Genomic DNA, 21,723 nt, shown 5'->3' on the forward strand with positions numbered 1-21,723 from the left:
AATATTTTCATTTAATTGATTAATTCAAAATTAAGTTCAATTTCCATTTACCTTTTATTCGCACTTTAAACAATGAGGCCTTTTCGTGAATCTCTTGAAAGCACGTACTGCTTTACTTTAAGAGTGTAATTATCTTAGAATAATAAAAGCAAATTGTTTGCCTAATGAAAGTATGAAATTTGTTATTGTACAAAAGCGATATGTTACATAATAGATACTTGTTATACCACCCCTAGCAGATATTATTTAAGTATAAATACGCTACTGCTGGATTACCAGAATGTGATATTTTTATTAAACAAGTTTTATTTCACGAATACTATTCACAAATATTTACAACTCGACCAATTCGCCTATGTTGGCTTCCTCTTATATATTATTCAAATGCTAATTTCAAGCTGTCATATTGTAAATGAATAAACACAGTTTCTTATTTTCTTTCTGAACATTGTATTTTACTTTTTTTTTCATTTTCTCTCATCAAATGGCAATAGATAAATCAAGTTAATTGTCTTTTTCACTTGAATTTCCATTGATTGTTTTTCTCATTTTCTCTTATCAGGTCTTTGTGTTGTCTCCTGTATTTTTTCATTAAATTATTGTTCAATATCGTGGAAAATCTGTGCTCCTTTCCCCCCACGTTATTGGCTTGTGTCCCTGGAGGCTTTATTTCTCGGTTGATATTCGGCAAAGTGATCGAATCAAACGAACACTCCAAAGTAATGTCTTGTATTGTGCCCCGAGCGCTTCCAGACTTGCTATCCTTGCGGCTGTTGTTTGGACGATTAGTGTGTTTTCGCTTCTTCGTGTTGCTTTTGGGTTTATTCTCTTTGTCGTTTCGTTGGGGTTTCACTCTTGCCGATGTGTTTTGCAGTCTTGTCCCTGTAGACCAGTCTTCCTTCTCCCATATCCACGATCTAAAGTACTTTTTCGTATCGAACTTTTGCCTTAGGAGCTCCAAATCGAGATCAATAATCTTTTTATTTCTAGAAGCTTCTTGTTTCTTTTCAATTCTAATACTGTAGACTGGTATATTAGAGCCAGGGAAACTCGATTTAGGTTTCCAGTAGGAGGAAGGATAGTACGATTTAGATAAAAAACGCGAGTTTAGTTCAAACCTCTGGCTATATACCGAAACACGCGTATCTCTTGGCCCTTTCTTATCTTCCTTATCTCGACCATTACTTGTAGCTAGCTCTAGTATCTCGCGTTTCTCCAATTCATCGACTCTTGGAGCATTTGTTGCGGTGTGTTTAGCGCTATGAGGCTTCGGCTTTCGCAATCCAAACGCATCTATCTCAGCAAAGTTTGGACACGATGTACTAGATCTCCGAGACAACAGTTTTTGGTGTTCAATCTTGTCGCTTTTTTCAACACGGCCGTCAACATGTGTCGTATTTGAACCGTGTTCATTTTTTCCCGACGATTTCTTGCTTCTTCCAATCCTTTTCCCCCATAAGGAAGTCTTTATGCTCTCACAGTTTTTAAGTTGTTCCTCCGCCATGAAGGAAAAAGGCTTTTGTAGAGGGAAATCTCGCACAAATGAGTCCACCCTCGGATCACCGCCTTCGTGCGACAAAACGTCCTCGCAGTCTGAATCTACTTTGACGCTGCATCTTTCCAAATTCAAGTCACCGCAAACTGACAAAAAGTCGTATTCATCCTCCCAACAGCTCATTTCTATTGTTCTAGACAAAAAGTCTTCGTTATCTAAAGGAATAGAACATAGCGTTGACTCTTTCTCCTTAGAAGTGTTCATAATGTTGTCTGTTTGAGAGGTGCCGTGTTCTGAGCTCTCGCACGATGAACTCTGTTTATCCGTGTAGAGCGGAAGAACATCGTTGTTTAATAGCCGTAAGTTTGACACCCCGTGTTCCGATAAAGGGTATAATATCACGGCTCACCTGCGGAGTTTCTATGGCAACACCCTTTACATATACTCTACATTAAACGGTCTGTAGGGTGTTTATTGCACGTTTAATAAAAGGCCTCAGTTTGTCTATTTGGGAGTAAAATATTAAGTTAAAGATGTTACTTGCGTCTATATGTCTTCAGCGAATGTCTTTAAGTCGCATTAGAATAGATTACATAACAAAGACGTTTAAAGCCAAACAAGTTTTTCAAAAAATAACATATCATTTTATTACCATAGTTTTCCTTCCATACACTTTTTTTTCCTATTAAATATTTAGGGTAGCTAAAATATCAAAAATATCGCAACGAAGATTTTGGTATGGGGTAGGAATACAGAGTGTAACTAGCTGTCTTCTGTTATCTTTTATAATGTTTTCGAAAAATGTTAAAACGTTAAATACGTTAATTTCACAAATGTTTTTACATTTTAGAACGCTAAGTGAAGGCGTTAACGACGTGAGAAAAACTAACTTATGTTGTTTCAGGCCAAGAACGAGAGTCAGTGATTTAATATTTAAATGAATTTGACATGAGATTTTTGTAAACATTCAATCACTACCTGTTTCCTTCTTTTTCGGTAAAAATCCATTACAATGTTATTTAAAGCCTGGACATCAAGACATAAAGACTAAAATAATTAGTTGACGTTTTAATTAGACGACCTTAACAGAAGAAAATTTGAATGACAACCCACGGGTTTGCATCCCATATCTGAAGGAATCTACAATCAAAACAAGAAACTCAAATTCAAAACCCATCATCAAAGTGGTAAAAAAAACTTTTGTTGCTTGCAGTCCTTGAAGGTAACAGTTTTTACAAAGCAAAAAGTATATTGTTGATGATATAATACAATATAACAGGCTAACGATCCCCCGGGGACAAGACACATCCAAAAGATATTACAGGTATTGTCGGAAATAGTTCGTATGCCGGAGGTTAAGCGCAAAAATGTCAAAGAAAAAAAAGTGTACTTTTGTAAGGGGTGTCTTCTAAGCCTCCGTTCAAGCGACGAAATGAAATGAGAAGAAAGGCGAGTTTAGGTTAGTAACACTCTTTATTGATAAGAAAATCAATTTTAGAAACACTCTAGTATATGATATCAAATGAGCATTTTTCTTTTTAAGAAGAAAATGGATTTTAAAAGCCCTCGAGACTTTCTTTGTTTTTAACGTACATATTCAATTTCTCAAGTCTCAGCATCGAAGTGTTTGTGAGCCAGTTGTTATTGTACGCGCGTTCCACTACTACCTTCGGTACGCACGTTCTACTGTAGATTAAAGATACGATTGAGACATAAACACTAATCGGCCACATGGTCGGACTTGGCGCATCAACAACAACAACAACAACAACAACAGGTTTAATAACAGGGAAACAGGCCTAACAGGAAAAACAGGCATAATAACAGGAAAAACAGGGTTTAATTTTTCTTAATTTGTTCGCTTTTTCATCTCTAGAACTTTGCAAGTCCGATAATTTCCACGTAAACTTGCAGGAATTCGTGTTTACTACGTTTTTGCTGGCAGTTATCTTGTAAATGGAGCCTAGTCCCCAACGTTTTAGAATATCACAGGTCTCCCGCACGCTCGCCCCAGGCTCTTTTAGACCATTTAGAAAAATGACAGCCATTGATTGCGTTTTGTTGGAGAGTCGAGCAACTGAAAATAAAACTCTTGCAATGATTTTTTTTTACCAAAACATTATTTGAAGGTTTTAGGTTGGGCAATGATGCACAAGTATTTAATGGTTTGCTTTGTTCTCTGATGTAAAGGCATTGCATATCAGTCAATCTTGTTTTAAACTGTCGTTTTTCCACAGGTAGCCTAAGCTCTTTATTGTCCCTAATGATATTTACGGTAAACATAGGATTCAAGATTCACTCTTACCAGAACGAAGTGAAAGGTAGGCAAGTAATTTTGGACATACCTCACGTTCCGTCCTCAAAAACAAATTTCCCCCGCTTAATCCCGCTCAAATCACGGCGACATTCTCACAGATAGTTGGAGTCCAACCAGCCCAAACCTCGGCACCACACGATTTTCCATTGCAGAGGAATCCGTTAGAATATTCGTCTTTTTGTCGTCGTAATATGCTTGACCACAATAAATTTGGCAACCGTCAAAATTGCCTCGTCCCCGCGAGCGCAAAAACATCATCTGTACCTGTGGCTGCGTAGGTTTGGTAAGGGTAAAAAAGGTTCCTAACTAGTATTTCTCTGCCCGGATATATGCTTACCGTGGTTATATCCCTTTTCATCGGCTTATTTTGGAAAGTTATTCAATAGCAAAGCGATATTTTCGAACAAAAGTTATAAATTACGTAACAAACTCTGTAGATGACAGTTATCTCGAGAATTCTTCAAACACATTTTCTTCCAATTTATGAAAACAATAACAAAGATGTGCCTGACTGTGTCTACAACGGCCGTGTTAGAGAGTTTTTAATTTAAAGTTTCAGGTAACCTTACAAACAAATTATCATGAAAAAATTCGTTACTTAACAAATAGATGCATTTTTTGCGTGAGTCTGTCATCTAAGGGAGCAGTCATTTATTACTGGGGTGGGGGGCGGCGAATATGTAGGGGAGGGGGCTATGTTTTTTGGGCGCCGATTTAGGGGGTGGGGTCACATTTTTGGGGGCTGTCATTAGACGGAGGTCACATTTTTGGGGCTGTCATTAGACGGAGGTCACATTTTTTGGGGGCCGAATTTAAGTCTGGTTTTAATATAATACTGAGCAAGAGAGTCATTGTTCAAATGTAAATTTTATTCAGTTCACAATGTTTCCTACTATTGTATATCTAGTTCCATATTTTTCAGGTACAAATCTTGTCTTTATATAAATAAATTTTGAGAATCCCTCTCATGGTTGACAGACAAAGCTGCCCGTTCTAAAATCAGTTAAACAAAACGAATACTTTAAAATGTATCGAAACCTAGAATGTCTTTGTTAATGTCGTCGTCGTCGTAGTCGTATCTAGCGACACCGGTATTTGTTGTTTATCTCTGTGCCACTTTTAAACTAGGGAAGTGAAGATTCATACATAAATTAAATAGGACAAAATTGCCATGCTAGCTGATCTCTATTTTAGTAAAGTTTATATTCAGTTTATACTCAGTATGCATATCAAGTCTCTGTGGTTTTAAAGAGATATAATTATTGAATATAAAAATGTGGAGGTGGTGGTGCAAATTTCTGGGCGCCCGATCTATGTGTGTGTGTGTGGGAGGGGGGGGGGGGGGGGTCACGATTTTTGGGCTTGGATTTGAGGGGGGGGGGGCAAATTTTTTTAGCCCAGGGTTTTGCAAAATGCTTGCCCCCCCTCCCCCCAGTAATTAATGACCGCACCCTAATAGGTTCATAACCAGGGGGGTGGCGTAGGGGGTCCGGCCCCCCCTTTTAGCAGCCAAAAATATAGTAAATGTATGAGAAATTATATAAAACCCTTTTGGCCCCCCTCCTGTTGAAACTCTTGGCTACGCCGCTGATAACTAACGTCACACCGTGTCATGAACAAAAAGTTCACATCGAGATGTTTGGATAGAAAACATCTCAATGTCTTCAGGACAAGTTTGTGTATGCCGCATCGCACTTTCCCAAGTAGATTCCCCAGATTCGCGACTGTGTACAAGCCGTCTTTTGATTAGTTTTTACACAATTCCAAATTAGGTGAAAAAGTGGGTTATTTAGCCAGGGCAGTAGCAGAGGAGGGCCGTCCGTCTAAGCTGTCTATGCATCTTCTTGGATTTTAGGTTTCGACGTGTTAGTCGCCTTCAGTCTAACAACGGCGGGAGGTAGTTTTTCATAAAACTGTGTTCCTTTTGCCTGGAGGAAAGGGAATATTATAGACTTACTCTACTTTGCGAGGTATATAAGCCCTTTTCTAGGCTTGGAGGCAAAAGCCAAAGGCATATTATACAACTCGTACTTTGCTGTTATATCAGCTAAGCTCTTAGGCTTGGAGGCAAAGTCAAACAAACTCACCTGGGCTATAATGCTAAATGAGTACTGTTATCTTAGGGATATAATCTATTAATATACATAATTCACTGTTTAGTTCGTGAGTATACCGTTATATCATCAGCTATATTCTAGGCTTGGAGGCAAAGTCAAACAAACTCGCTTGGGCCGCCCGCGAATACTGCATCAGTACAGGTTTTGGCGGTAAATATGTCATATCTCCGGCGGAATATTTCGCTCTAAGCGTGCACCTGTTGGCCTCTATGGGCGGCAGATTACCCGCTTCGTTGCTCATGTTTTCCTTCGCCACGGCGTCTATCACATCAGCGGCGCGATACGAGCAAGTCTTGCTGTAAATGTCCAAGTTCTTCATGTCGTATTCCTGGTAATCTTCATCGACCTCGTCCTTTGTATCCCGTCTACTCATGACGCATCGCAAAGCACGCCTTCCTTTCGCGCTAAGAATAAAGTTCTTAGGAGCTTGGTTTCGTCTAACCATACTAACTTCTTTCCCTTTGGTTGGAAATGAAGCTGGGGAATAATTCTTTTTTTGGCTCTTTGGAAGATTTTGTAAATCAGCCGTTAGAGAATATTTCCTGACGCTCTTTGGCACGCTCTGTGATTCTTTCACACTTTCGTCCTTATTAGAATTTCTCAACTCCTTCGGAAATCCCCTATCTGCTGAAGCATGTCTCGAGGATTGTCTTAATAACATCAATTTCTGCCTTCTCTCAATATCTTCTGCTTTCATAACCTCGCAAGTTTTATCCTCTTTCTTTAAATTACTGCATTTCGTTCCGTGCATGAAAAGTGAACCGTGTTGTAGCGTTGTCAAGGAGCCATAACTATCTGCCCACATCCCACTGTGAAGTCTCGAACTCATAAATGTACTGTTGACATTTCTATTGGAATTAGGACGGGCTGAATCATCGCCCCCATTTTTCAAAACCTGTCGATTTTCAGGCTGCAAAAACTCCTTGGTATTCTTGTGGTTAGCTAAAGAAGAGCTCTCCTTAACTGAACTTAAACCAACTCCTTTCAAGCTTAAACTTTCAATAGAGTCCTTATGTGGGTGATCCACGGTTTGCGGAGATGCGTCATTAACACAAACCGCCATCGAACTCATTTTAACAAAAGCGACGTAAACATCCAATCCTCTTAAAGTTAATTAGACTTTGCTTTTTTCACTGCTATTTTCAGAAAAAGGGAAATTACTTGCCTCTAGTGAATAAATAATCTCGTCAAATAATGCTATCCCGTCGAGGAGTTCAAATATGGTAATTGTCTCGATGTGATGGATTTTTAACTTTCTATAACACCTGTCAAGACATGTGATCAGCCAGAACTGAGTCAGCCGTCTGAAGCTCCATGGCAACGGCGACTCAAAGAGACGCACTCGCGTGGTCTGTTAGATTGAATGACACAAAAAAGTCGCGTCAAATTGTAAAAAGTCGCATTCTATATTTTGTTAGCTATAACTCGCTAAGAACAATTTTTTTTGCCTTATTTAACGTTAGATGACTTGTTTGGACATTAACTACTTTGAAGAAGAATCGGAAAGTTATAGCAATCCATTTCTCCACGAAGTAATCGTCGAAAGAGTTGTCATCGTAGTAAATAAAGAAAGGTCCTCGGAGAAGCGAAGTATTTTTCTGTGTTTGCTCGACAAACAATGCGCACGGCACAATATAATTAGTATTCACGTGCATGCGATAATTACGCACATGCTATTGTCCTTCCCAAGGGACCCCAGGCACCCAGATAGACCTCAATATTTTTCACAATACGTCACAGCGAGCTGTGTGTGGCGTAACCGTATAAGACTTAGGTCTTAAGGGCTAGGAACCTGGTTATTGCCTCCCTATTAATGCGCGGGTGCCTCGGTACCTGTGTGTTACACAGTTCGCTAGATAGCGGTGCTGGGGCCGAAATCTCCAGCTTAGCCGTAAAGCTTTAGCTGCCATACGGTGATTCAGCGGATGTCTGGATGTATGGTCTATTTTTCTTTTCAGCACATGCTTTACAAGTTCGATCCTAGATCAATGTCCATTTTTTTTTAAAACGTATTTATTTATATTTAAAAATTTTCTCCATCTCACTGTTTATCATTTACATGTTATCTCAAGTCTTCTCTTCTCTTATAGAGCTCTCGTCATTTCCGGTATTATTCTTGGTTATCACGTGACACGTGTTGTAGTACACCTAGTAGCAGACAGACATTGCTCTAGGGGAGGGGGGAGGGGATACCCCCTTGTCGGGACTGGTCTAGGTTTATCGCAGCAACTCTAAAGCTCGCAATTTTAAAGATACCGAGTAAAGTTCTTCCTAATATCTGAAGGGTACCTATAGTTCGATACCAGACTTCCAAACCGTCCGTTTTGCAATTGAGGGGGAGGCCTGGGGCGAAAAGCTATTAAGGTCCGATATGGTATGCCTTCGCTGCAAAGGACGCTTTGTCGATCTCTCGACAAGACTCGACGTCCTTTCGATTTTATTCGATGTCGTCCTCATAGCTTTCATTTTGGCTTTACGTAAACTCGCGTTCAAATGCATGTATTCCTGGAAGATGGCGTCGGCCTTTGCTACATCGCGATAAAGCGTTGCTGATTTCCATTTCTGCGTATGGCTTTTTAGCTGAGCGAGTTCTATCCCTCCTAAGCCTAGCTCAACTACAGATCTTCGTCTGTTCAGGTCCTGTGATGGCTGAGACGATTTTCGCGCCGCTTTCGCGCGTATAAAATTCCTCGCGACAAGAGTCAGTAACTTAAGTTTCTTTTCGATGTCCTTGGCGGCCATTGTGGCGGCTATCTTCTCTTTGGATTCCTTTAAATGCTTCATCAGAACAGCAATAACTACGTTGACAAGAACGAATTGAGCCGCCAGTACGAAGGTGACGAAGTACAGCGGTGATGTGTATCTGCTGAGACAGCAGTTCTTACTGCAGTCAGCGGAGTCCTCGCACTTGGATCGCAAAGTATCCTGGGGAAAAAGAATCCAAATTTACTTCTACTTTGTTATAATCATTGTCACTAAAAATGATTTGAGATATGCTATCTGGATCCTATGGGATGCCTTGGTCTGTGTATACGAGGATTGTGTATATGAGGATTGTATATATGAGGATTGTGTATATGAGGATGTGTATATGAGGATTGTGTATATGAGGATTGTATATATGAGGATTGTGTATATGAGGATGTGTATATGAGGATTGTGTATATGAGGATTGTGTATATGAGGATGTGTATATGAGGATGTGTATATGAGGATGTGTATATGAGGATGTGTATATGAGGATGTGTATATGAGGATGTGTATATGAGGATGTGTATATGAGGATGTGTATATGAGGATGTGTATATGAGGATGTGTATATGAGGATGTGTATATGAGGATGTGTATATGAGGATTGTGTATATGAGGATTGTGTATATGAGGATGTGTATATGAGGATGTGTATATGAGGATTGTGTATATGAGGATGTGTATATGAGGATGTGTATATGAGGATTGTGTATATGAGGATTGTGTATATGAGGATGTGTATATGAGGATGTGTATATGAGGATGTGTATATGAGGATTGTGTATATGAGGATGTGTATATGAGGATGTGTATATGAGGATTGTGTATATGAGGATGTGTATATGAGGATTGTGTATATGAGGATTGTGTATATGAGGATGTGTATATGAGGATGTGTATATGAGGATGTGTATATGAGGATGTGTATATGAGGATGTGTATATGAGGATGTGTATATGAGGATGTGTATATGAGGATGTGTATATGAGGATGTGTATATGAGGATGTGTATATGAGGATGTGTATATGAGGATGTGTATATGAGGATGTGTATATGAGGATGTGTATATGAGGATTGTGTATATGAGGATGTGTATATGAGGATGTGTATATTAGGATTGTGTATATGAGGATTGTGTATACGAGGATGTGTATATGAGGATGTGTATATGAGGATGTGTATATGAGGATTGTGTATATGAGGATTGTGTATATGAGGATGTGTATATGAGGATGTGTATATGAGGATGTGTATATGAGGATGTGTATATGAGGATGTGTATATGAGGATGTGTATATGAGGATGTGTATATGAGGATTGTGTATATGAGGATGTGTATATGAGGATGTGTATATGAGGATGTGTATATGAGGATGTGTATATGAGGATGTGTATATGAGGATGTGTATATGAGGATTGTGTATATGAGGATGTGTATATGAGGATATGTATATGAGGATTGTGTATATGAGGATGTGTATATGAGGATGTGTATATGAGGATGTGTATATGAGGATGTGTATATGAGGATGTGTATATGAGGATCAACAGAGTCGCACTACCACTCAAAATAACATTTTCGAGAAAGCCTATAAACAGACATGCGAGTAAAAATCATCAACCAAATCAATTGTTACATATATATTTGTATCACAATTTTAGCCAATCTTACCTATGCAGAACATGTCAAACCGTTCCCCCCCCACAATGGGTTGTGGTGATCATGGTGGTGACGACGGTAATAATGTCACGGTGTCACGCTATAACGTAACGGTAATGGTGGGCCCTACCTTGAGAATCCCATTCCAGTTATCTCCCGTGGCAATCACGGTGTCACGTCACAACATGTCTGTCACGGTGTCACGCTATAACGTAACGGTATTGCTGGGCTCTACCTTGAGAATCCCATTCCAGTTATCTCCCGTGGCGATCACGGTGTCATGTCATAACATGTCACAGTGTCACGCTATAGCGTAACGGTATTAGTGGGCCCTACCTTGAGAATCCCATTCCAGTTATCTTCCGTGGCGATTACGGTGTCACTTCATAACATGTCACGGTGTCACGCTATAACGTAACGGTATTGGTGAGCCCTACCTTGGGAATCCCATTCCAGTTATCTCCCATGGCGATCACGGTGTCACGTCATAACATGTCACGGTGTCACGCTATAGCATGACGGTATTAGTGGGCCCTACCTTGAGAATCCCATTCCAGTTATCTCCCGTGGCGATCACGCTGTCACGTCATAACACGTCACGGTGTCACGCTATAACGTGACGGTATTGGTGGGCCCTACCTTGAGAATCCCATTCCAGTTATCTCCCGTGGCGATCCTGAACAGTGTCAGCATAGCGGTACCGAAATCCCTGAAGTGGGCGTGTCTGTTGAAACCTTGGCAGGGGTAGTCATGGGAGCATTCTGTCAAGCAAAATAACGCGAAAGGGGTAGTCATGGGAGCATTCTGTCAAGCAAAATAACACCACAGGGGTAGTCATAGGAGCATTCTGTCAAGCAAAATAACAGGACAGGGGTAGTCATGGGAGCATTCTGTCAAGCAAAAAAACAGGACAGGGGTAGTCATGGGAGCATTCTGTCAAGAAAAACATCACGACAGGGGTAGTCATGGGATCATTCTGTCAAGAAAAACATCACATACACAGATACATTATAGTCGTTGTTTTAGTTGTTGTTTTAATCATTGTCGTTGTAGTTGTTATGGTTGTTGTTGTTGCTTTAGTCGTTGTTGTTGTCGTATTTAAGTATGGTCGTCGTCGTCGGGTGGAAGTTCTGGAAGTTGTGTTCTCGTACTGCTGTTGTTGATGTTGTTGACGTTGTTGGTGTTGTTGATGTTGTCGATGTTGTCGATGTTGTCGATGTTGTCGATGTTGTCGATGTTGTCGATGTTGTTGATGTTGTCGGTGTTGTTGATGTTGTTGATGTTGTTGATCCGTTGATGTTGTCGATGTTGCTGATATTTCTCTTTACTCACCAAGAGATCCAAAAAGCTGTATACCAAGACAGGAGTAGATAAAAAAGAGCAGAAAGAATAACAATCCAAGATTGGCTACCTGCAAGTGAACGAATCATTTCATTAATAAGAATTTTCCTTTTGGAATTCCTAAAGCGTGGTTCGTCGTGTGTTCTGAGTTGCTAGTACTTTATGACCCATTAATACTATTTGTGTGAAAGCATTCTTTATGGGCCAACGAGATTGCGATGTTTACACATTCTGTAAATCAACCGGACAGCCACAGTTTGTTTGCATATAGGAGTAACAGTTTGGCCTCACATTTACATTACGTTGCAGAGCTAACTTTGTCGGTAGTTTTATGTGCAGTTGTTGTTTTACAGAGCCTGTATTATATTCGATTGTAGCTCTGGGCAGTACACTACATCGGCGAGATGGTCATACTGTAACGTACCTGAGGCAGAGCTTCGAAGAGAGTGTCAAGAAGGGAGCGAACACCTTTGGCCAGCTTTACTAGCTTTAGAACTGTAACGTGACACAAGAAAGAATAAATATGAAAGATATGTCAACTAATATTGCTATTGCCATTGTTTTTGTTTTTACAGGGTCGAGGCAGGCCTCGAAATATCCGTATTACATGTCACGGTTTCGGGGTATTACACGTCACGGTGTCACGGTATTACACGTCACGGTGTCACGGTATTACATGTCACGGCGTCATGGTATTACATGTCACGATGTCGGGGTATTACACGTCACGGTGTCACGGTATTACACGTCATGGTGTCACGGTATTACATGGCACGGAGTCACAGTATTGCATGTCACGGCGTCACGGTATTACATGTCACGGTGTCGGGGTATTACACGTCACGGTGTCACGGTGTCACGGTATTACATGGCACGGAGTCATAATATTGCATGTCACGTTATATCCAAAAATACCATCTTCACTAGGGACGGTAATTTCAGTTAATGGAGCCGGAGCCAGGCTCAAAGGTCACTCATGAATTATATCGTGCGGGTACGCGTAACTTACGATAACACATTTATAACTCAATATGTTTCACCTCAGATACCTCACTCGTTCTTAATTCTTATTGGTCGTTATCTACCTATATAAACCGCCACACTTAAATTAAAGTATTTCGCAACCGTTAAGCTACTTGAACTGTAAAGATAAACAGTACCTTATTGCACTTAATTTTCGCGACGTCAAAATTTCGCGATTTTGAGATGGCGATATTTCGCGACACTTTAGTTTCCTATTTTCGTAATAACCAGATCATTTTATTTTCGCGATTTCGGGATAAAAAAATCAAGCAAAATAAGTAGTTAAAATGTGCTGTAATCATCAAAACTGAAAAAATTTTTAACAAAAAGATGCGTGGGCTAAATTTAGATTCATAAAAATCTATAAATCCAAGTCCTACTCAACCCCTCACTGTACTATATGTACATTAGATGACTAAATAGACAAAGTGTCTCCATAAAGCTTATTAAACGGCCAATATTCCCCCAAAGGCTTCTTGTGTACTCACTTAATTTTCGCGAATCCTAATTTTCGCGTCACTTTATTTTCGCGAATCTTTTAAAATCGCGAAATTAAAGTGACGCGAAAATTAAGTGTAATAATGTATAACATGTCCCGGTGTCACGCCATGCTAACCTCGAGTGATTCTGAGCACGCGCAGAGTACGTATAACTGTCGGGTTAAAAAGATGATCCACTTTCACTAAGAGTTCGAGGACGATTCCTGTCACAGACAGCAACACGATAGCCAGATCGATGAGGTTCCATCTGAAACAATAAACATATGGACACCCCCTTAATCAACAATAACAACACAGGAAGAACACAAACAACAAGCAAACAACACTATCACTAAGTCAATGAGGCTCCACGAAAAAAAAAACATGTAATTAACAACAACATGGAAACACCGACAACAACAAACATTAAAACAACAACATGTTAGCAACAACAACATGTTAGCAACAACAACATGTTAGCAACAACAACATGTTAGCAACAACAACATGTTAGCAACAACAACATGTTAGCAACAACATGTTAGCAACAACAACATGTTAGCAACAACAACATGTTAGCAACAACAACATGTTAGCAACAACAACATGTTAGCAACAACAACATGTTAGCAACAACATGTTAGCAACAACAAACATTAAAACAACAACATGTTAGCAACAACAACATGTTAGCAACAGTACAATTTCTTAGCTGTTCTCTAAGCAATGTCCATCTTAAAACAGCTATAACATCAACATGTCAACAACAGCAAAACTTCAACAACAACAACAACTAATATGAGCACCGGTTGCTGGTGCACTTCACTCGAACGTTCAATAAAGTCGGAAAACACTGACAACATTCTATCGCTGACACACCTGTCCTTGGGATATCTAACAAAGCCGAGAGCGATGACTTTAACAACGACTTCAATCACGAACACAGAAGTGAAGAAGTAGTTTGTCGTCTCCACGAAAACCTCGTATGACTGAAAAACAAGTAACAGAATCGAATCTGTAACGCCCTTTTAGGGTTGCGTTATTGTTACGACCTGTTAGGATTGTGTGACCGTGTAGGCCTGTCAGGGTTGCGTGACTGGGACTGCCTGTTAGGGTTGCGTGGCTGTGACGGCCTGTTTGGGTTGCGTGGCTGTGACGGCCTGTTAGGATTGCGTGACTGTGACGGCCTGTTAGGATTGCGTGACTGGGACTGTCTGTTAGGGTTGCGTGACTGGGACTGCCTGTTAGGGTTGCGTGACTGTGACGGCCTGTTAGATTTGCGTGACTGTGACGGCCTGTTAGATTTGCGTGACTGTGACGGCCTGTTAGGATTGCGTGACTGTGACGGCCTGTTAGATTGGCGTGACTGTGACGGCCTGTTAGATTTGCGTGACTGTGACGGCCTGTTAGGATTGCGTGAATGTGACGGCCTGTTAGAGTTGCGTGACTGCCTGTTAGAGTTGCGTGACTGCGACGGCCTGTTAGGGTTGCGTGACTGTAACGGTATGCTAGGGTTGTGTGACTGTAAGAAGGTATGGGATACCTTATTTGTTTTTGGATATAATGTGGGGCTACTTTTGGAATAGAGCTACCTGTGGATTTGGTCTACCTGTGGCATCTTGTAATGCTCCAGTGACATACAGATGACGTTGATGCATATAATGGCCGCGATAGTAATATCCCAGTTCCTGTGTGTACAGATAAAGTGGATCTTGAGGCGAAGCGGGCCATACGACTCGTAGTAAAGCGAATCTTCGGCTGTTGAAAGAGCCAAGACTTAGGGCGCGTTTTTTTTTTACTCATGATTCCGGACGAGAATCATTAGAATAGAAAAACCGCGCGTTCGTTTATATCCCGCGTTCCTATTCAGGAATGGAACGAAGGCCATTTCTTGTCTGAGTCTGAATGTCGCTTAGTCAATCATACACAATGTGGCCAATCATCTTCCTGTTGTGTACCGTCAAATGGTTCATGACGCGACATTGAAAAAGTGAAAGCCATCGGTTGGTTTAGACGGTTGATTGACTACGCGCTTTTACCAAACGAGACAAGGATTTTGGGTTCGCCGAGATCGCGCAAAAACGAATTCGGCTACCGAGATCGAGGTCATGCAGGGAAATATGAGGCTTTGGCGTATCGACCGAGGCTTTGCGAGACACCTAACTATTACAAGGCAGTCTGTTAGAGATCCAGTCCACTCTTGAACACCTCGTAAAGAACACGTTGTTTTACAAAAACATCTTAATAACTCGAACTCTTAAAAGAAGCAATATGAGTTACTCCAATTGCAATTAAACTCAATTTTGTACCGCCTGAATTAGCCCTTGTGGAATACCACTCCATTTACATACTATAGCGAGTACTAAAATAAAATATATATAGCAAATTTTGATACGATAAAGGGTTTATAGTATTTATGTCAGCATGCAGTAGCTTAACAGCCAGGCCCATACCTTGCATCTGATTTCGCGCCTTTTTGCCCTTCCTATGCGGCCTGGCCTGCTCCTCTTCGTCCATTCTTTCACGGCAGCGCTGGAAGTTTTCCACGACCACGCCCACTATCATGTTAAGCACGAGGAAGCCACCAAGGAGAAGGAAGGGTATGAAATAGACTAGTCGCCATTCGGCGTAGTTCACTATTGGCTGATGAATGTAAAGACATATCACGTGACCATGGCGCCACTTGACGTACTATTGACCAAGACATATCACGTGACAAGGTGTCACTTGGCGTAGTTCGCTATTGGCCGAGAAATATCACGTGATAGGGTGCCACCTTGTTATCATACCTGAACATCGACATCCACTGCATCTATCCCATGATGCATTATTTCAACCCATCCGTCCTTTGTGGAGACCACGAAAAGAGAAATGAGCGCCTGCGAATGAATATGTGTGTCAGCGGAACAAGCAAGCACTTAATGAGGCAACCACCCATGACACGTGGTGTGCTTGTTGACTTTTATTGCAGTAAATTTTGTTGTTTAAATTGTTTCAAAATGTGAGCTGTTTATAAAAGACTATGAAATGCTGTAAAGTAGCTAAAAATTGGCGTTCACCTGCAGTAGATCGTCAAAGTTGTAGCGGCGGTTAACCCACTGACCACGCGTACTGTTGGCGCACTCCTGCTTGCTGATCACGTGACTATCTCCTTCACAGTAATAAAACTTGCCTTTGAAAAGCTGCAATAAAAAACTTTGTTATATCAAGGAATCGGGGTAGTTCCAATAATATTATTTAATGGTTCTCGGGACTCCGCAGAAAAGTTTTAATTATATACTGCATATTATACGTTATCGCATTGCGCGAGATAACATTATACAACGACACTCGTAAATCGCGCGCTCTAATTGATCAAGAGTCCATGTGTATGTTATCAGAGGACACACGCACTCTTGGCGTCAGCATGTGCGCGTGATCACAAATAACTAGACACCAGTTTTTTGTTCATGAAACGCTTGAAGCCATCTGTGCATCTATTAGAGGACAGACGCACGCAAAAAATCAGATCTATTTGTTAAACAACGACAATAATGATAATACTAATCAAGAAAGCATAAGATGAACTAATACAATACTAATAACAATAATAGACATACCTGATCTATGCCTGAAATCATACTAATTGCACACAGCGCGCAAAATAAACTGCATACCTGAACTCCAAGAATACCAAACATGACAAAGAAAATCGCGGCAATGAGGACGGTGTTGCCGATGGGTTTGAGAGAGTAGAGAAGTGTCTGCACCACGAGCTTGAGACCAGGAGCACGACGAATTACCCTAAGACAAAAAGAACGTATGATCACATCACCCTTAGACAAAAAGAACGTATGATCACATCACCCTTAGACAAAAAGAACGTATGATCACATCACCCTTAGACAAAAAGAACGTATGATCACATCACCCTTAGACAAAAAGAACGTATGATCACATCACTCTAAGACAAAAAGAACGTATAATAAAATCACCCTAAGACAAAAAGGACGTATGATAACATCACCCTGTGACAAAAAGAATGTATAATAACACCACCCTAAGACAGAAAGAACCTATGATAACATCACCCTAAGACAAAAAAACGTATGATCACATCAACAAAAGACAAAAAGAATGTATGATTACATCATCTGAAGACAAAAAGAACGTATGATAACATCACCCTAAGACAAATAGAACCTATGATAACATCACCTTAAGACAAAAAGAACATATGATCACATCACCCTGAGACAAAAAGAACGTATGATCACATCAACAAAAGACAACAAGAACGTATGATCACATCAAAAAGAATGTATGATCACATCAACAAAAGATAAAAAGAATGTATGATCACATCAACAAAAGACAAAAAGAATGTATGATTACATCATGTGAAGACAAAAAGAACGCATCATAACATCACACTAAGACAAAAAGAACGTATGATCAAATCATCCTTAGGACAAAAAGAACGTCTAATAATTAAATCACACTCCCAAAATAAAAATAAAACGTGTGATTAAATCACCCCAAATTAAATAGAATGTTCGATAACACCACCTTACGACAAAAGAAAGTCCTCAACAAATTTATCTAACGAATTCCATGTCCCTTACACTCGTGATTGTAACACGTTGTACAGCGTGCCGTGGAGCAGTCTGTATCTACAGGATAAACCAATGAGACAGGCACACACATATGGGGTGTATATTACATATATATTACCTGAGCGGCCTGAGGGTCCGCAGCGCTCGAAAGACCCGCAGAGTCCCGAGGACCTCGGGCGACACATGCGACGTGTAGGTGACGATGATGTCAATCCACGACACCATTACCAGGAAACCGTCCAGAACGTCCCACCCGTCCCTGAGGTAAGTCCCCGGACCGAGTACCAGACCCATGGCAACCAGCTGAAAAAAATACCAGGAACACCATTACCAGGAAAGCATTAATATATCTAATAGCAGTACTAGGAAACCTTTCCCTAAGGTATCACTTACCTTTATCAACATCTCTATTGTGAATATGATGGTGAAGACCAGCATCGAGATGTCTATTATCTGGCGCTTCTGTAACAAAATGTGACACAAATTCCACACCTTCATTATTCAGCCAAGATTGGCAAATACTTCATGAGATGAAAAAGAAACCCCCAAATATCCATCTAGTCCTATATTTACCATATCCACTCGAAGTTCCCCCATTAGCCGATTGAAATATATACTTTTTGAAAATTCCTTTTTTCAAAGATTCAAAACATGAAGAGGTAAAAGGAAACCAATCCATGAAGGAACAATGAATACCTCCTTGTTTAAATCTTACCCCCCCCTTTTTTAACTCAAGGATCCGACCCTGTTTTAATTAGTTTTCCCGCATGCTCGCCCCATGCTCTTTTACATTCTTCAGAAAAACCGACAGCCATCCATCGTCATGTGACCAAAATACAGTATTTCAATTGCTTTCCCCCTGATAGTTACCAGTCCCTGCTCGGCGATATCGGGAGCCTCTATCGCAAGCACTGCGCAGCTGAATATGATAAAGACCAGGATGACGTAATCAAACGCACGGTGGCTGCACACCGCGCGCATGCGCTGACGAAACCTGAAAAGGCAAGGCGATATTTAGCAGGCACATGGACAGGATTTCCTGAGGGTGGGTGGGGTGGGTATATAGGCACAAACTCATACCATTAAACAAGGCGATATCCCAAATATGGTATGTTATTAACTAGTAAGGAATTAACCGGGGGCTACAAAAAAGGACTGTTTACAGACAAGATTACTTGAAATGATTTTTCTTTAAAACATTGTTTAAAATCTGGCGGTCAAAGGAAGGGTAGGGGGTGAACGGGATATAAAAAGACCATGATAATGACGTAATCACCGGTTGTCAGGGGCGAACATGAAGAAGGACCAGTCGTGTCTGACGGCGAACACGCTGACCTTCTTTCGCGGCTGAACCTGAAAAAATACAACATTTATAGCTGAGTGGGGCTCTATACTGTCTGACGGCGAACACGCTGACCTTCTTTCGCGGCTGAACCTGAAAATACAACATTTATAGCTGAGTGGGGATCTATACACGATATTCTTGAGAGACGTATAGTTGCAGAACTATGCTAGCCGCAACACAACGCACGATATACTTTATTAGAGAAACCTTTCATAACAGTGGTATTTTACTTAACTGTTTCAGCTGCAGTTGCTGTTTATGTAACGAGAAAAAGTTTTATACGCAGAAATTCTAAAAACCAAATTCGAGTATAAAGTCTTCAAGGAATGTGTTTGCAGACACATAGACCGGGCTAAGACCGAGCTAGCCTACTCGCTCCTAGACACCATTAAGATGTCCATATAGACCGGGCTAAGACCGAGCTAACCTACTCGCTCCTACACTGGCCAATATCGGCCAGACCACTCGCGATAGGACCACTTACCAATGTGCTTTGCCGCCTCCCCTTCATAACGCTCGGCATGCCATCCCCCACTTGAGTATAGTAAGCCATATAAGGTATTTCTTCGCAACTCTCTTCATACGTTACTTCCGGTTCGATTACTTTCGGTTGAATGATTTTCGAAGATTTGATATCGGGCTTGTTGACTTCCTTTACTTTTACTTCCGGTTTAAAGAATACTGTTTTACAGGCTTCCGGTATGTTCCCTTCAGGTGTCTCTAGCTCCAGCTTCTCAGTTATTTTTTCATCATCTACGTTATCTTCGTCGTCAAGGTTACTTGATTTTCTCGGGGAAAACCCCTTCATCTGTACCTGAGTTTTTATGACGTCATCGTCGACAAATGCCGGGTTATATACGGGCTGGCCTGGAATACGCGAGGACCCTGGATTTCTACGCGTTTTTCTCAGCAGGGAAATAGACGTCTGTCGCATTTGCTTTAACTCTGGCAACGTAAACGACAGCTCGCCTACCGGACCACTCGACAGGCACCTCTCCAGTGAGGTCTTCCGACTGTTACAGGTCTTCCCGGATTTCTTAGATGAATCCCGGGTCTGCGGGGATGCGCCTGATAATAATGCGTTGCGCAAGGCATGACCGCAGTAATCCATCGCGGGCTCAGCGTGTTGGTCTCTGTCATATGAGCCTGCTTCATTATTTACTAGGGTCAGCGGATTGCGATGACATGGAGCTTTTAGGTGGTCTGCCTGGTTGTGGTGTCTTTGTCGAGAGGCTTCGGCTGTGTCCTGGCTTATCGCAGATGTCTTGCACTAAAGACAAAGTAAAAATGATTAATCGTCAGAGTTACAAAGTTATAATTAGGCGGGTTGAATTCTGACAAGCAAAACACATCTAATAAAATACACTATTTAAATAACAATACGCAAACCATAGTCTATTTTACATTACACAATGCCTTGATAAAATTACTGCTGATACCAAAACACTGACCAAATTCATGTAAGATAAAATACGATGAGTCATCTTTGATCGTTAAGGGCAATACCCACCCCAGAGCTTGTGAACCCCTCCACTAAGATCGCTACTAGAAGGTTGAATAACACATAATAGCCCACGGTCATCAGGGCGATAAAATAGAGAGCTGCCCAGTAGCTCGTAGCGCGCATTCCCTTGAACATCACTTGGTTCCAGTTCTCCTGAGTCAAAATCTGCGCCGAAAAGAAAGATTAGCGAGTTTGTGCGCATGCGCGGCACTCGTCTTGCCTGATACACCGTCACCATGGCAATAATCTTTTTTTCATATGGAACATCGTCACCATGGCAAGACCCTCGCCTAACCTGAAATACCATCACCATGGGTACAACCTCGTCTTACCTGAAATACCGTCACCATGGGTACAACCTCGTCTTACCTGAAATACCATCACCATGGGTACAACCTCGTCTAACCTGAAATACCATCACCATGGGTACAACCTCGTCTTACCTGAAATACCATCACCATAAGTACAACCTCGTCTTACCTGAAATACCATCACCATGGGTACAACCTCGTCTTACCTGAAATACCGTCACCATGGGTACAACCTCGTCTTACCTGAAATACCGTCACCATGGGTACAACCTCGTCTTACCTGAAATACCATCACCATAAGTACAACCTCGTCTTACCTGAAATACCATCACCATGGGTACAACCTCGTCTTACCTGAAATACCGTCACCATGGGTACAACCTCTTCTTACCTGAAATACCGTCACCATGGGTACAACCTCGTCTTACCTGAAATACCGTCACCATGGGTACAACCTCGTCTTACCTGAAATACCGTCACCATGGCCCAGAGGAACGAGTCGAAGCTGGTTCTCGCAGGAACAGAAATGTTCTCTGCGTTTGGAAAATAGAATTCTCCGCCGAACAGATTCATTCCGAGTATGGCGAAGGCGAACATGAAAAGAAAGAGAAGACCAAAGAACGTCACGACACTCGTCATCGTCCGGATCACGACCAGCAGCTGGTAACGGACAGGACGGACCAGCTTAAAGATGCGCAACAGACGGATGCTACGGAACACGGAGAGACGCGCGTAGCCATTTTCCAGTAGGAGCTCGGTCACGCTAGGGATGGGGGGGATGTGA

General features: G+C 41.3%; 1 protein-coding gene and 1 long non-coding RNA gene across 10 annotated transcripts in view; one reads left to right on the forward strand and one right to left on the reverse strand.

Annotated features, from left to right (window-relative positions):
* Positions 1-2,555: 2,555 nt before the first annotated feature.
* LOC116614397 lies at positions 2,556-12,225 on the forward strand. Of its 2 annotated transcripts, XR_007305192.1 has the most exons (3): positions 2,556-2,954; positions 3,733-3,816; positions 12,060-12,225. It is a non-coding gene; the product is annotated as an uncharacterized LOC116614397 (long non-coding RNA). The 2 variants fall into 2 exon arrangements; XR_004294504.2 differs by lacking the exon at positions 3,733-3,816.
* LOC5506883 (voltage-dependent T-type calcium channel subunit alpha-1G) overlaps positions 4,661-21,723 on the reverse strand; it is a 37,471-nt gene continuing 20,408 nt past the window's right edge. For 7 of the 8 annotated variants that reach the window (XM_032375342.2, XM_048719638.1, XM_032375343.2 and 4 more), the window contains 18 exons: positions 21,405-21,702; positions 20,635-20,793; positions 19,609-20,394; positions 19,056-19,132; positions 18,650-18,773; positions 18,173-18,241; positions 17,898-18,082; positions 16,841-16,967; positions 16,244-16,366; positions 15,974-16,063; positions 15,638-15,827; positions 14,794-14,942; positions 14,064-14,173; positions 13,322-13,452; positions 12,107-12,177; positions 11,674-11,752; positions 10,981-11,102; positions 4,661-8,854 (listed from right to left, as the gene is read on the reverse strand). In XM_032375342.2, the coding sequence (XP_032231233.2) occupies positions 8,219-8,854; positions 10,981-11,102; positions 11,674-11,752; positions 12,107-12,177; positions 13,322-13,452; positions 14,064-14,173; positions 14,794-14,942; positions 15,638-15,827; positions 15,974-16,063; positions 16,244-16,366; positions 16,841-16,967; positions 17,898-18,082; positions 18,173-18,241; positions 18,650-18,773; positions 19,056-19,132; positions 19,609-20,394; positions 20,635-20,793; positions 21,405-21,702 (3,526 nt within the window). In that variant the 3' untranslated portion in view covers positions 4,661-8,218. Of the gene's footprint in view, positions 8,855-10,980; positions 11,103-11,123; positions 11,275-11,673; positions 11,753-12,106; positions 12,178-13,321; positions 13,453-14,063; positions 14,174-14,793; positions 14,943-15,637; positions 15,828-15,973; positions 16,064-16,243; positions 16,367-16,840; positions 16,968-17,897; positions 18,083-18,172; positions 18,242-18,649; positions 18,774-19,055; positions 19,133-19,608; positions 20,395-20,634; positions 20,794-21,404; positions 21,703-21,723 lie in introns of those variants that run through there. The other variant, XM_032375345.2, reaches the window with a different exon arrangement.

This window comes from Nematostella vectensis, chromosome 12 (genome assembly GCF_932526225.1).
Source record: "Nematostella vectensis chromosome 12, jaNemVect1.1, whole genome shotgun sequence".
Classification (NCBI taxonomy): domain Eukaryota; kingdom Metazoa; phylum Cnidaria; class Anthozoa; order Actiniaria; family Edwardsiidae; genus Nematostella; species Nematostella vectensis.